The 13,517-nt window shown below is 41.4% G+C and overlaps 1 protein-coding gene across 15 annotated transcripts in view; it reads right to left on the reverse strand.

Moving 5' to 3' along the window:
• Positions 1 to 13,517, reverse strand: part of IL20RA (interleukin 20 receptor subunit alpha) — a 35,643-nt gene that overhangs the window by 15,547 nt on the left and 6,579 nt on the right. For 7 of the 15 annotated variants that reach the window (XM_089922037.1, XM_022557612.2, XM_089922038.1 and 4 more), the window contains one exon: positions 530 to 665. The exons of 1 other annotated variant lie outside the window; for it this stretch is intronic. In XM_089922037.1, coding sequence (XP_089778163.1) covers positions 530 to 606 — 77 coding nt within the window. In that variant the 5' untranslated portion in view covers positions 607 to 665. Of the gene's footprint in view, positions 1 to 529; positions 666 to 4,423; positions 4,551 to 10,035; positions 13,465 to 13,517 lie in introns of those variants that run through there. 7 more of the 15 variants (XM_089922028.1, XM_089922029.1, XM_089922027.1 and 4 more) reach the window with 3 other exon arrangements.

Below are 13,517 nucleotides of genomic sequence, written 5' to 3' on the forward strand. Positions count from 1 at the left end.
ACTCTTTGACTGGAGCCAGCTCTTTATTAAATATTAGGTGAGTGGGTATAGGAGTGAGGATCTATCACACACCGACTTACCATTTTGCATTCCTTCTTGATTGCAATGTGTGTTGAGTGAGAGGTGAAAAGTGAAAATGTCCATTCACTATTATCTTTAATAAAAACTGTGAGTTGTACAGAATTCTGCACTCAGTTTCACTTAAAAATGTCCTATAGTTCTAATAAGTATAGATGTTTCAGAGGTGATGGATTTCCTTGTTTGCTCAGCCACAGAATAACGTTTTGACAGACTTCTTTTCTCCATTTAAATAACTTCTTCTTGCCTAAGTACTCAATACTCTGTTTCCATGAAGAAACTGTTGTCTAATTTAATCTAACAAAACACAATGAGATAATTTAACATGAAATATCTAAAACCGTTCTTTTTCCTCACTCATTTAATACAATAGATGGTTTATCTTTGCACAATTAATAGGAGTCTGAGTCTTGTGCTTATAAATTAGCCAAAACGAAAAGAACCAACTTACATGAAATACTGCACAGAATAAGTAACTTCCACTCCTTGTAGGCCCTGTGGTGGGTTCCACTGTAGGATATTCTTCATGTTTATAGATAAGAAGGTTATATTTGTAGGTTTAGGCAGACCACCAGAGACACAGGAAACTGAAAAAGGAGTAGAGAGGAATTGAGGTCTTAATAGAGAGAAAGGAAGACCTAACATGTGGTAGCTGGTCTCCAGATATGGTCCCCAATGAGCCACACCTTCCAGTACTCATGCTCTGTGTATTTCCTTCCAAACTGAACATGGGCTGACCTCATGGCCCTCTTTAACCAACAAAATTGTTACTGGGACTGAGCCTTAACAAGGCCTACGAGCTTCCACTTTTGTCCTTTTGAAAGCCCTGAGCTGCCATGTAAAAAGTGGGCTACTATGCTGGAGAAACCATGTCAAGAGGCCATGTGAAGAGGGAGAGGTTCGGCTGTCCCAGTGTCCCAGCTGAGCCCAGTCTTCCAACCAAGGGGCCAGAATGAAGCCACTGTGGACATTCCAGCCCCATGTGCCATAGACTGAAGCTTCACGAGAGGCTCTGAAAGAGACCAGCTGAAGAACCATCCAGCTGAGCCCTAGATAAATCCTCAGAATTATGAGAAATTATAAAATGATTCTTTTAAACCACTAAATGTTGGGGCAGTTTGTTATGCACCAGAAGATAACTGAAACAATCCCTTTATTAGATATAGAAATAAAATTTAGGATAGATGTCACTGAAAGGCCAGAGACTGGAGACTGGAGCTGGGGTTAGCTTTACTAAAGTATATAATAAAGAAATAGTTATAATAAGAACTAATGAAAGAAGACAATTTATTTAATTAAACACTGATATGCAGGCTTCCCTGGTGGCGCAGCGGTTGGGAGTCTGCTTGCCGATGCAGGGGACACGGGTTCATGCCCCGGTCTGGGAAGATCCCACATGCCACGGAGAGGCTAGGCCCGTGAGCCATGGCCGCTGAGCCTGCACATCTGGAGCCTGTGCTCCGCAACGGAAGAGGCCACAACAGTGAGAGGCCCGCGTACTGCAAAAAAGAAAAACAAACAAAACAAAACAAAACAAAAGAAACACTGATATGTTCACCTAACTGTGTTCTAAGGAAGACTGTATCCTAGAGGATTAATTTATAGAAATCCTCTGTAAAGGAATGATAAAAAATGGAGAAACTACCAAAAAATTAGAAAAGGAAAAAAGAAAAGTGAAGAATAGTTTCTTATAAAAGAAAACAAAGACGATCCTTTAAATACAATAAATGAAAAAATTCTGTGGTGATATGAAAGAATCAAAATATTAATTTAAACTACTGGAGAGATCCCAAAGTCCTGAGTAATAAATAATCAGATATTATGAAGAACTTATCATAAATATGCATATTCTAGTCAATGAATTTGGAAAATATCAAATTTTGATATTTCAAATCAAACAGGAAATAAAACTGAGCTAAGTCGCTGAAGGCTGGTCCAATTTTGGCTAACGTTCAATAATTCTTGTATAAATCAACTGAGACTAATGTCAGAGAAAGGAATTAGCTTTATGATTGTGGTAATCCTTGGCTAAGATTAGCTCTATACAATGTATTGTAATCCCACAAGCCAAATGAAAAGAAAGAAAAAATTCTTTCCTTTGGAATTAAACTTTATAATGTAACATGACCCTGATTCTGAGCCAAAGTAAGCTCTTTAACACGTGGCAGGGTGACCGAACTATAAGTGGCTGAGTTTGTGTTTGGGCATGTGTGCAAGCATGTGCTACATTTGTAATGACTCCCACTTTTAACCTTGCTCATTTTTTTTAATACCTCAGTTTTATTTTATTTTATTTAATAAATTTATTTATTTATTTATTGGCTGCGTTGGGTCTTTGTTGCTGCGCACGGGCTTTTCTCTCTAGTTGCGGCAAGCGGGGGCTACTCTTCGTTGCGGTGCGCGGGCTTCTCATTGCGGTGGCTTCTCTTGTTGAGGAGCACGGGCTCTAGGCACATGGGCTTCAGTAGTGATGGGATGCGGGCTCAGTAGTTCTGGCTCGTGGGCTCTAGAGCGCAGGCTCAGTAGTTGGGGCACATGGGCTTAGCTGCTCTGCGGCATGTGGGATCTTCCCAGACCAGGGATCAAACCCATGTCCCCTGCATTGGCAGGCGGATTCTTAACCACTGCGCCAGCAGGGAAGTCCTCAGTTTCATTTCAGAGAGGGAAGTTAAACACTCAAAGAGAAGCTCTGTCAACTGGTCACTGTGTGTGTGTGTGTGTGTGTGTAGGAGCAGTTGAAAGGACCTCTAAAGGATGCCACCTGCCATCAAAGTGTCTGTCTTTGATTTCTATTCTTCGAACTCCTTGGAAGCACTGCATATCAACTGGTATTGGCTTTTTCTGGAGCTTATATATAATGAATAATTATTAATGATTTAATACTGCTCTGTGCTATCACTAGGTTCTAACTTTTAATCATATTTTTAAGACAAAACAGAGAACTTGGGGAAGCAGCACCACGAAGTATAGTATTCCCCAACCCTTCAAAAGTGGGGAACAGGGCTTCCCTGGTGGTGCAGTGGTTGAGAGTCTGCCTGCCGATACAGGGGACACGGGTTCGTGCCCCGGTCCGGGAAGATCCCACATGCCGCGGAGCGGCGGGGCCTGTGAGCCATGGCTGCTAAGCCTGCGTGTCCGGAGCCTGTGCTCTGCAACGGGAGAGGCCACAACAGTGAGAGGCCCGCGTACCGCAACAAAACAAAACAAAACAAAACAAAAAAAAGTGGGGAACACTGTCAACATAAACAATTCCGAGGATCTTTCCAGATCTAAAATGCTGTGGTTCTATATTTTTAGATGACACTAACATGTAAAGAGTGGTTAGCATCTTGTAAAAACTAAATTAAAATAGACTGTGTATTATAATATCGCGATGGAAGACATTACTAAAACATGGCTCCACAGAACTAACTGAGAAGGAACCAGAATAGTCTGATTTGTGGCAATTTGTTTTCGGAGAATAAAAAAACACAAGTTATCTTAGCTATTATAATCCAGGCATATTTTCTCAATGTTTATCTATACAAAGGTTTATCTTCTACATTGGTTTCTGTGTGACTTTTAATATAAGTAAACAACAGAATTCTCAAAATGCCTAAAACATACCCCCAAATTTTTAAAGAAATAACTTGGAATAAAGTAAATGGACTGTTCATTTTAATTTTTTTTTTTTTTTTTGCGGTACACAGGCCTCTCACTGTTGTGGCCTCTCCCGTTGCAGAGCACAGGCTCCGGATGGTGAAGTAATCCATTTGAAATACAAATAGGCCCATGGCTTCCACTGCATAAAAGGCTTAGCCTTTTATGAGAGGAAGGAAGAAAGATGGGGGCAAGAATAGCACTGGAGAGACCTGTGAGACTGCAGTTGCAGCAGCCCCAGTGAGGAAGGCTGAGCTTGCACCGAGATGCTGGCTGTGGATATGGAGGGTGAGGTGGGCGCAGCTGGGAGCTCTCTTTTCAAAGTAGAAACAGTACCCCCTGATGAAGCAGAGCTATGAGAGTCACATCAGTAAGAGAGTTGCTGTGTTGTGAAAGCTAAATCAACAGATGAGGATTTATCAAGAAATATTTGCCCTTTTGATGATGCAAAAGAGTGATAAAAAATAGAATTAGCACTTGTTTTTGAGGAGGAGAAACAGTATCTTAAAAAGAACAACTTATAACTAGTATTTCCTTGTGGTATTTTCATCTTCACGGAGTTGTAGGCACTGTTTGTTTCCAGTTTGGAAAACATAAAGAAAACACTCCTGAATAAATGTTCCAGTTGAGATAAGTCATTTTCCTAACATGCCAGTATCGATAAGATAATTTAATCAACACCAAAGAGGAAATATGTCACACCCACATTGATATCAGGAGTCATGTGCCAATTCGTGGGTAACAAAAGCATTTTTGTTCGCATAGATTGATGGCCTGGAAGTACAGCTCTGATCCTCTGAAAGTCCGTCCATTTAATATCCCAAATCACGAAGCTGTTGGATTAGCACACATAATTTTATTTCTGGGAGTGCTATACCATTACAACTTCGGTTTGGTACACAAAGTTCTCCATGGTCTGGTCTGGCCTCTCCTTTTGTAATTCTGCCAAATGCACTATGCTCATTAGTCACACCAAATCACCCACAAAACCCTAACTAGCTCTGCGGTTTTTATGCCTTTACAATTTTGGTACCCTCCTCCTATAGTATCTTTGGGAACTAAAAGACGCCTTATTTTTCCATGTGCGCCTCCATTTAGAGTATTGGCTTGCACTATTTTAATGACATGATTACATTGTGGTGTTGTGGAGGGTGTGCATGGTCTCCCCTAAAGGGAGTGGGTATTCCTGACAACAGTCACTGGGTGGGAGGCTGGTCTATCAGGAGAAAATGAAACACAGAAGACCTCAGAAAGGGACAAGAAATCCAGGCTCCCTTTGAGCTTCCCTGACTGGGGTATGGACATTGGTCAATGGAGGGAGACTTGAGGGGGGCCCGCTTGGATAATGGGTATTTAAGATGGCTTCTGCAAACTAGTGGTTCCCAGTGGGAAGGTGGGGAAGGGCAGTAGAGGGGTAGGGGATTAAGAGGCACAGACTATTATGTATAAGATAAGCTACAGGGATATATTGTACAACACAAGGAATACCAATACTTTATAACTATAAATGGAGTATAACCTTCAAAAATTGTGACTCATTATATGGTACACCTGTAACTTATGTAATATTATATATCAACTCTACTTCAATTTAAAAAAGGAAAAAAATTAACCAATGAACAACAACCAAAAAGATGGCTTCTGTCCTAACAAAGCTGTGCAGGGTCAGCAAGAAGGGGTCCACTTAATGAACTCCTAAGTAATGATGGGTTAGCTATAGCCTGTAAGTCATGTCATTTAGACCTGTGCTCCCTTTCAGTGTTTATTTTCCTCTCATTATATCTTGGCCTTTGGGAAAGTCTTCTAGCCCAGCTTCATATATGTTATAACCCCAAAAAGAAAAAGTCCTCTATCTCCTCTTGGGTCCTTCTAGTAGAAAGAGAATAAATAAATGGAATTTGAAATGGGTAAATCTTTGACAACTTCATTAGTGGAGTTTTATAAAATGTGGCTGCTACATTAGTTCCAAGAATTACCTTATAGTTACCTTTCTGTAGGTGGAATGAAATGGTATGTGACATTTTCTTAATGGCCTCAAAGATAATACTAAGGTCATCATTTTAAGTATGTTGCAGTTTTAATTATATGCCTGACAGTAAAAGGTATTTCCATTTCATTATACTGTGGGAAAAGCCTATGCATAAATTAGTGCCTGATGAACACTGGTAAAAAGTGGTGAGGTTTTCAGAGTGAACTCACAAAGGGTAATCAGGCTCGTGGTTACCCAAACCTCTCTCTTCTGGGGCTGAGGCTTTCTGAGTTTCCCATTATGGACAGTATGCTCATTCACTCCTGTGGAAAACCATCAGACTACAAGAGGCTGAACCGTCAAATGTGTCCACTTTTGGGGACTTCCCTTTGGGGCCATTCAAGTCTCTCAAGCTCATGATTAACAAGAGAACCTCAGCATTGAGGAAGCCCTGCCCACCTTTGCCCGGAGAAAGTCTCCAGCCCTCCAGCCCCATCTGTCTTTCTGAAGCTGAAGCAATGAAGGTATCACTAGGCTCTGAGCTGTTTGACCCTGGGCACCATGTCTTATAAGATTCTTTGTATCCCCAGTGCCTCTCAAATAAATACTTTTTTTTTTTTGCGGTATGCGGGCCTCTCACTGCTGTGGCCTCTCCCGTTGCGGAGCACAGGCTCCGGACGCGCAGGCTCAGCGGCCATGGCTCACGGGCCCAGCCGCTCCGCGGCATGTGGGATCTTCCCGGACCGGGGCACGAACCCGTGTCCCCTGCATCGGCAGGCGGACTCCCAACCACTGTGCCACCAGGGAAGCCCTCAAATAAATACTTTTGAACTGAACTAACCAGGGACCACTGGGCTCACATAAATTGTAGAGAAAGGGCAGGACCCAGATTCACATGAGTATCTGGATGAGGGTGACACAGTCTGAACCACCAAACCCTGATAGCTTGAAATCACCCTGGGAAACTTACTATACACAGGGGATTAGCACAGTCAGAAGATACTCAACAGATGCTTTTTAATGAAGGAAGAGCAGCTCATGGCAAGTGGTTGCTACATCTTACAAGTGCCTTTCAAAATAGGAACATACCTACTATGCTTGTAAGACCAAAAAAAGAAAAAAAAAATCACCTCCTGAATGAGTTTTCTGTTGTGGGAAATGGGGTTAAAAACAATCGATGTACAAGAAGCACCAGAGGGTGATTGATCGGTTTCAGGAAGCAAAAGTTGGATATATCTCATCCCAGCCTCCACCAAAGGAGAGCCAAACAGTGTCACTACCTTCAAACAGATTAAATATTGCTGTAACTTCATCGTGCTGAAAGGAAAGGCATATTTTCTTTTGTCTTAAGTTATCAATTGTCTCTCCTGAAAAATATTAACTCCTCTTTCCTCTTTTCCCCCTTGACATATATTACATATATCAAGTGCCCTTAGAAAGTGGGTCATCTAAACAACACTTGAAATGTTATTCAGGAACTATTTACCTGAGAAAATATACTTAACTGTCTTCTGTAAGGGAGCCAGTACGGTTTGATGTTAACGTTAGTTCCTCTGAACTCGATTATCTTCCTCTACCAATCCCGCTACAATTTCTCTAATTATTTCTTTGCCCACTTGCTGCTGTACTTGCATGCTGCCTCTGTTTTCTCTTAATAGTATACTGAACGTTATATAGGGCACTGCCACCCGCCCTATCTCATTGGCTTCTAATAATTGTTTACGTGAGTAGGTCAGGCAGAAGTTTTAAGAACAAGAGTTCTAGAGCCACACTGGGACCTACTCCCTGTTCTACAGTGTACCTAAACTGTGTGCCCTGAAGTAAGTCATTTAGCCTCTGTACTCGATTTCCTCATTTGTAAAATAAAACAATCATATAATCTGCCTCATAGGCTTGTTGGAATGATTAAATAAGGTTCCCAAAATAGCGCCTGGTACAAAGAAAGAGCTCAATAATCATTAGTTCAGTATCATCCTCCATGGTTACTATTCTCCCTTTATAGCTGATTAGATAGAGGGCCAGAGAGGCGGACTGATTTGCCTGTGGTTATTCAGCCATCTGGAAGCTGTTTGAGCCCAAGTGCTCTGAGGACAACAGGGTTCTCTACTAGGACACTCACTTACTGCCTTTAGGGATCGCTTCGAGGAGCAGTGTTGTGGGAAGTAAAGATTGCATGGTCATTGGAAAGTGTGCATGTGACAGATGACTGCTTCTAAGGAGATATATAAGAATTTCAATGAGGGGTTCAATTCTCAAAAATGCAAACGCTTCATACGCTGCTTTTCCCTATCTTTTCTCAGTGTGAATAAAAATATGTACACACACACACACACACACAAGGAATTCAAGGAGGAAAACCCTAGTATTTCTCCTTCATTGAAGTTTCTTCTGGTGGAAAGGTACTTAGTCATATCATTCATTCAACCTCATTACTGGGCACCTACCAGAAACAGAAACTGATAGTTACCAGGGTGCAGTGTCAGAGACAGAAACACGCAGAAGGCCCTGCCCTCACAGAGCAGGTATCTTCTGAATCGGGGACGCAATCCATCAATACATGCTTTCCCTGCCAGGTATGTGAACTTTTATATGGATGAGCGATATATAAGTCATACATAAAAAGCATGTTATTTCTTTATAGCCACACCTCAATAAGTAAATCTATGTGCTTAAACATGTTTCGGAATATTGCTGTTGGTGCTTGAGAGCAAGTAGGACTTTAAGGTTGAGACTACTTCTTAAAATAAATATACTGGCATTTACCCATCAAAAAGAGTGTGCATTGTCCTAGCAGTTCCCTTGGGAGGGTTTATAATTATTCCCTCATACGGCTCAGCTCTGGCATCTGGGGCATGCTTCCTTTCAGCTACAACTGTCTTCAGCGGTTGCTTGCATACATACAAAAAATTCCATCTCATTTTCTTTTTTTATAGTCACACGTTGTTTTTGCCCAACATAGCATTTCTTAGCTTGATTACCCAAGTTGGCTGGAAGTGGCTTTGAATGCTTTTGAAAATTAAACCACACCTCCACGATGAAGGTTTGCCACTTAATGGCAAACCTTAATCTGACCGATGCATACAGGTTCTGTTGAGAACTCTGAAAAAAGGAGTTTAGGAAATACATTGTGAGATTTTTGTGCACAGCCCCCTAAAATGTCTATTTTGAAAATGCCATTATTAATTTGAATATGTTGGTCTCGTTGTTAGAAAAGCAGTCCCACTTCCTTATGTCATCTCTTGTATGTATGTCTTCCCTTCCCTTTCCCTTTCAGACTTGCTTTTTGAGGCCAGGGACTTGATTTTTCTCCACATTTTGTGATCTCCAAAGTGTTTATCCAAATTAAATATCATAGTAATTGTGGAAAAATAGATTCAAATGTGGGTTGGAGTCTCTACAACTTGATAACTTGCCTCAGAAAGGAAAAGATAAAAGAAATAACAGAGTCAAAGACAAACCATTTGAAACCACTAAGGTATTGGAAAGAATAGCTGTTGGGAACTCCCAGTTCCATCAATAGGTGTTTACTAAGTATCAACATATATCGTCCACTTTATTTTTCAAATAATTTTCATAAATCATAGTACTTCTTTTTATCCTCACATAAGTAATGTGATTCTTCCACTAACATCTCCATCACTTGACATTTTCAGAGAGAAAGTCAAGATAAAAATGTGAGAAAAAAATTAATAGAAAAAGTAAGAGAGACAAAAATAATTACTTAGTGGAGATTTGGAAGTAATTAGTAGTATTTACTTCTCTTGGCTGTTGATTGGGATTTTGAGGCAAACGAGGTTGAGAGTGTGATCTCAGACTTTCCAGTCAAACAAGATGAGGACAGAAGTGTACAGCAGCCATCAAAAACACTGTCAGAAAGGTGCAATATTTTTCAATAGGTTAACTCTCCTCCATAGTGACAAGTCAATGCTTTGATGTTTTTGATGGTGACCGGGGCTCGGATCACACCTCTTCAGGGTTGAATTAAGCCTCAGTGAAGTTGTGTAACTAAATGTGATAAAATGGACGGGGGATCCACGTGCTGCGCGGGGCTCGCTGAAGATCAGCTCTCTGAGGTGGTTATCCTACCACAAAGATATTAAAACACACTGGTCAGGATAAAAGCAGAGCAACAGTGAAGAGGCCACCCACGAAGAGCCAAAGGCTCTGACAACACTGGAACCTCTCCAGGATCAACTCAGAGAATGGATCAATGAAGACATTCCCTTTGCTCTTGCTGTTAAAGCTAACAGAGCCTTCAAAGCACTGTGTTGATTCAGGAAGTGAGAAAGTGAGCCTCGGGCACCAGCCCTCTAGAAAACCACAGCTGTAACAAGGGAGCCTTTTGATACCTGTTTGTAGTTGGATTCAGTGTTGCACAGAGCCGCAGACCACAGTGACCTGTTGAAGCTGTCAGTGACCTTGAGGTCGGGCTGTCCTACAGCTGCAAAGCTCCTTACTCCCACCCACCTGGCAATAAATACCATAGTCAGAAAAAAATCACCTGTTTCATAGGATTCTCCTATTTGTTGTTGGGTTTTGTTGGTTGATTTGTAGTTTTACAAGAAAGAAATGTAGGTGGGAAAATGGAATGTTAACTACGTGGTAGTTTATAGATAGAATATGCTTAGAGAAGGATTTAACTTTATTTTCTTGCTAGCATTTTAAATGCAAAATATAACAAGTATATTGGCAATTCTCATAAGTCTCACTTTCCCTTTTCATAGGAAGCCCTGCCTGACTCCTAGATTAGATCCGTTGCCTTGCTCTGTGCTTCTAAAGAAGCTTGGTTTCCTCAGTTCTGGCATTTATACTTTGATGTAGTCACCCGAAGTTAAAAGCTCCACGAAGAAAGAGGCCCTGTTTTCTTGTTCACCTCAATACCGAGAACAGTTCCTGATATGTATGAATGAATGATATTGAATAAATGAAAGAAAGAATGAATAAATGAAAAGTGCTCAAAAGAAGGTGATTTAAAAATCACATTGTGTCAAGTTGTATTTTAACTTATGAAAACTCAAAATGAATGTGTGGGGTGTGAAGGTTAATTCTTTTTCATTAAATCTGACCACCTCAAATACCTCATTCCCCTAAGTTATTTGCTCCTAAGGCACACGTGATATTCTATTTTGCACCTAAAAACTATCAGCAAATTTAAAAAATAACAACGTAAAGCACTCAGTAGGATAATTCAGAGGACCTTTTACTTCTTTTATACTTTCATCTAAAATGGCAGAGGAGCGCTGACTTGGAGTCACATGGATAGTTAGCCTTAAGTATGAAAATGGTCCATGCTGGAGCAAGGGTGAAGATTTTGCAATGAACGTGCCACGTAGAGCAACAGAGATGGAGGTCTGACGAGAGTGAACCCCTCTGCTGAAGAAATTTAAACTCCACCATCTTTATTACATACCCATTGACGTTTCTCTCCTTTTTAAAAAACAGGTATAATGAACATATAACGTATTAGTTTAAGGTGTACAACATAATGACTCCATGTTTGTACGTATTGCAAAATGGTGGCTATCTTTTATGTTCATGTTATGGAAAGTACAGGAGACGACTCATCTCTGCCCTTTACATTCTCAGGAGAGCCTTTCAGGTGTGAGACTTCTGCAAAGGTTTCCTTTTGGCAGTGGACAAAGACTAATAAACACGTTGAGGAGGAAAACTGTATGGGGTTGAAAAGGTAGCTTTTCCGGCTTCCCTGGTGGCGCAGTGGTTGAGAGTCCGCCTGCCGATGCAGGGGACACGGGTTCGTGCCCCGGTCCGGGTAGATCCCACATGCCGCGGAGCGGCTGGGCCCGTGAGCCATGGCCGCTGAGCCTGTGCGTCCGGAGCCTGTGCTCCGCAAGGGGAGAGGCCACAACAGTGAGAGGCCCGCGTACCGGAAAAAAAAAAAAAAGAAAGAAAAGGTAGCTTTTCTCCACTTTAGAAGCCAAGCTCAAGTCCTGCTCACTGCCCTACAAGCCGTTGAGGGTGTGGTAGGTGTTATAAATTCAACCGTGGCCCCGCAAACAAATATGTTGAAATCCTAGTCTTCAGTACCTCATAAAGTAACCTTAATTAGATATAATGTCTTTATAGAGGTAATCAAGTTAAAAAGAGGTCATTAGGGTGGGCTTCAATCCAACATGACTCGTATCCTTATACAAATGGAAAATTTGGACGCAAAGAGAGACATGTACAGAGGGAAGATTATGTGAAGAGACAGAGAACAGTGTGTGAAGGCAGAGGATTGGAATGATGCTCAACAGGCCGAGGAATGCCAAGGATTGCCAGCAACCACCAGATGCCAGGAGAGAGGCGTGGAACAGATGCTCCCCTACAGCCTTCAGAAGGAAGCAACCCTGCCAACATCTTGATTTCAGACTTCTCGCTTCCAGAACTGTGAGATAATACATTTATGTTATTTTAAGCTACCCAGTTTGTGGTACTTTGTTATGGCAGCCTCAGGAAAGTAACATAGTAGGTGTCTGTTCCTTGTATCTTTCCTCAAAAATGAACACAATGTTTATTTTAACAGAAGAATGAATGCTTTAAGGGCTGCCAAGTAACCTGGAAGTAAGGATGGAGGGATTGAAGTAGGAGAAAAAAAAAATGTCTGCAAAGTTGAAAAAGAGGAAATTCAAATGGCAGAAGTAATGTAAACAAATGCTTCAACTAAGAGGACACACGTGCCAAAATATCTCATATCACCAAAATACAAATGTTAACGGTATGGAATGGAAAATTTCAGGGGGCTGGATTAAAGGCATACATGTTGAGACTCAAGAAGTATCAGGAAAACTTCCTGACAAATCTGTACAGGACAAGGTTTGCCCATTCTCTGTGCCGGGAGGTGGAGCTGGTGTTTGATGGTGCGGTGTATAAAGTGATTGGAGAAGCTGAGTGGAAGCCATTTTGGCGTCTCAACGTGCACTGTGGTGACCACCACGCTTGAAAAACAGAACTGATTTTGAATAGATAATATTTGTAATCAATAAAAATTTCCTTTCCAGAAGAGTCTCCTTAATTGCGTTAAAGTCCACCGTGATGGACATCATGCGCTCTAGATAAAACATCATGCCATACTTCCATTCTCTGTATTCTGAGAAGTAAAGAGAAAGAAAATTGCCTCCACAAACTGAAATTGTATTAATATGGAATGCTGAGTTTAAATGAGGGGTCAAGGTCTGTGTCTTATAGGAAAAGACAGCAAAGGTAAAAAGGGAGGGTAACTTTTAGGCATCAGGAACCCTTTGTTCACCAGGAAACTGATGCTGAATCACTTAAGGACCAACATGCCAGGGGCAGTGATTAAAATCTGGCAGACCAGCCATGTCATCATGATCTACAGTGAGTATGCCTGAGAACTTACAGACAACCTGGAACACACACATACAGAAAAGACCAGGAGAGAGAGACGCCTGGCATGACACAACTGGGGAGGTGTTTAGCTGAGATGAATGAAGACAGAGGAAATGTGATGGCTGCAGTCAATGAGCTGAGAAGCTTGTTCTGCATGACTGCATCAGCTTAGAGTGAGGGCCAACAGTGTGACAAGATGAGAGATCAAGACCTCAGCTCCTTCATGGGAAGAACATTCTAGTAGCTGGAAGTCTACAACGACAGGACATCCTGTCTTGGGTGTCAGGTATCAAGTTTCTTGTGATGAGAGGTGCTCCAACAGCAGATAGGTAATGACTCTGAAGTTATGTTGCAGGGAACATTCACAAGGGAAGCAGTTGGACGGGATTTTAAGGCCCTTTCAAGCCTAGTTTTCTATATCAAAAGGAATTCTGAAAATAAAGCAGAGGAAGTATTTAATTGTATTGTCTTCAGCCAGCATTCT

Source organism: Delphinapterus leucas, chromosome 12 (genome assembly GCF_059928025.1).
Source record: "Delphinapterus leucas isolate spDelLeu-1000000601 "Yukka" chromosome 12, BTC_Dleu_Yukka2, whole genome shotgun sequence".
In the NCBI taxonomy this organism is placed as follows: domain Eukaryota; kingdom Metazoa; phylum Chordata; class Mammalia; order Artiodactyla; family Monodontidae; genus Delphinapterus; species Delphinapterus leucas.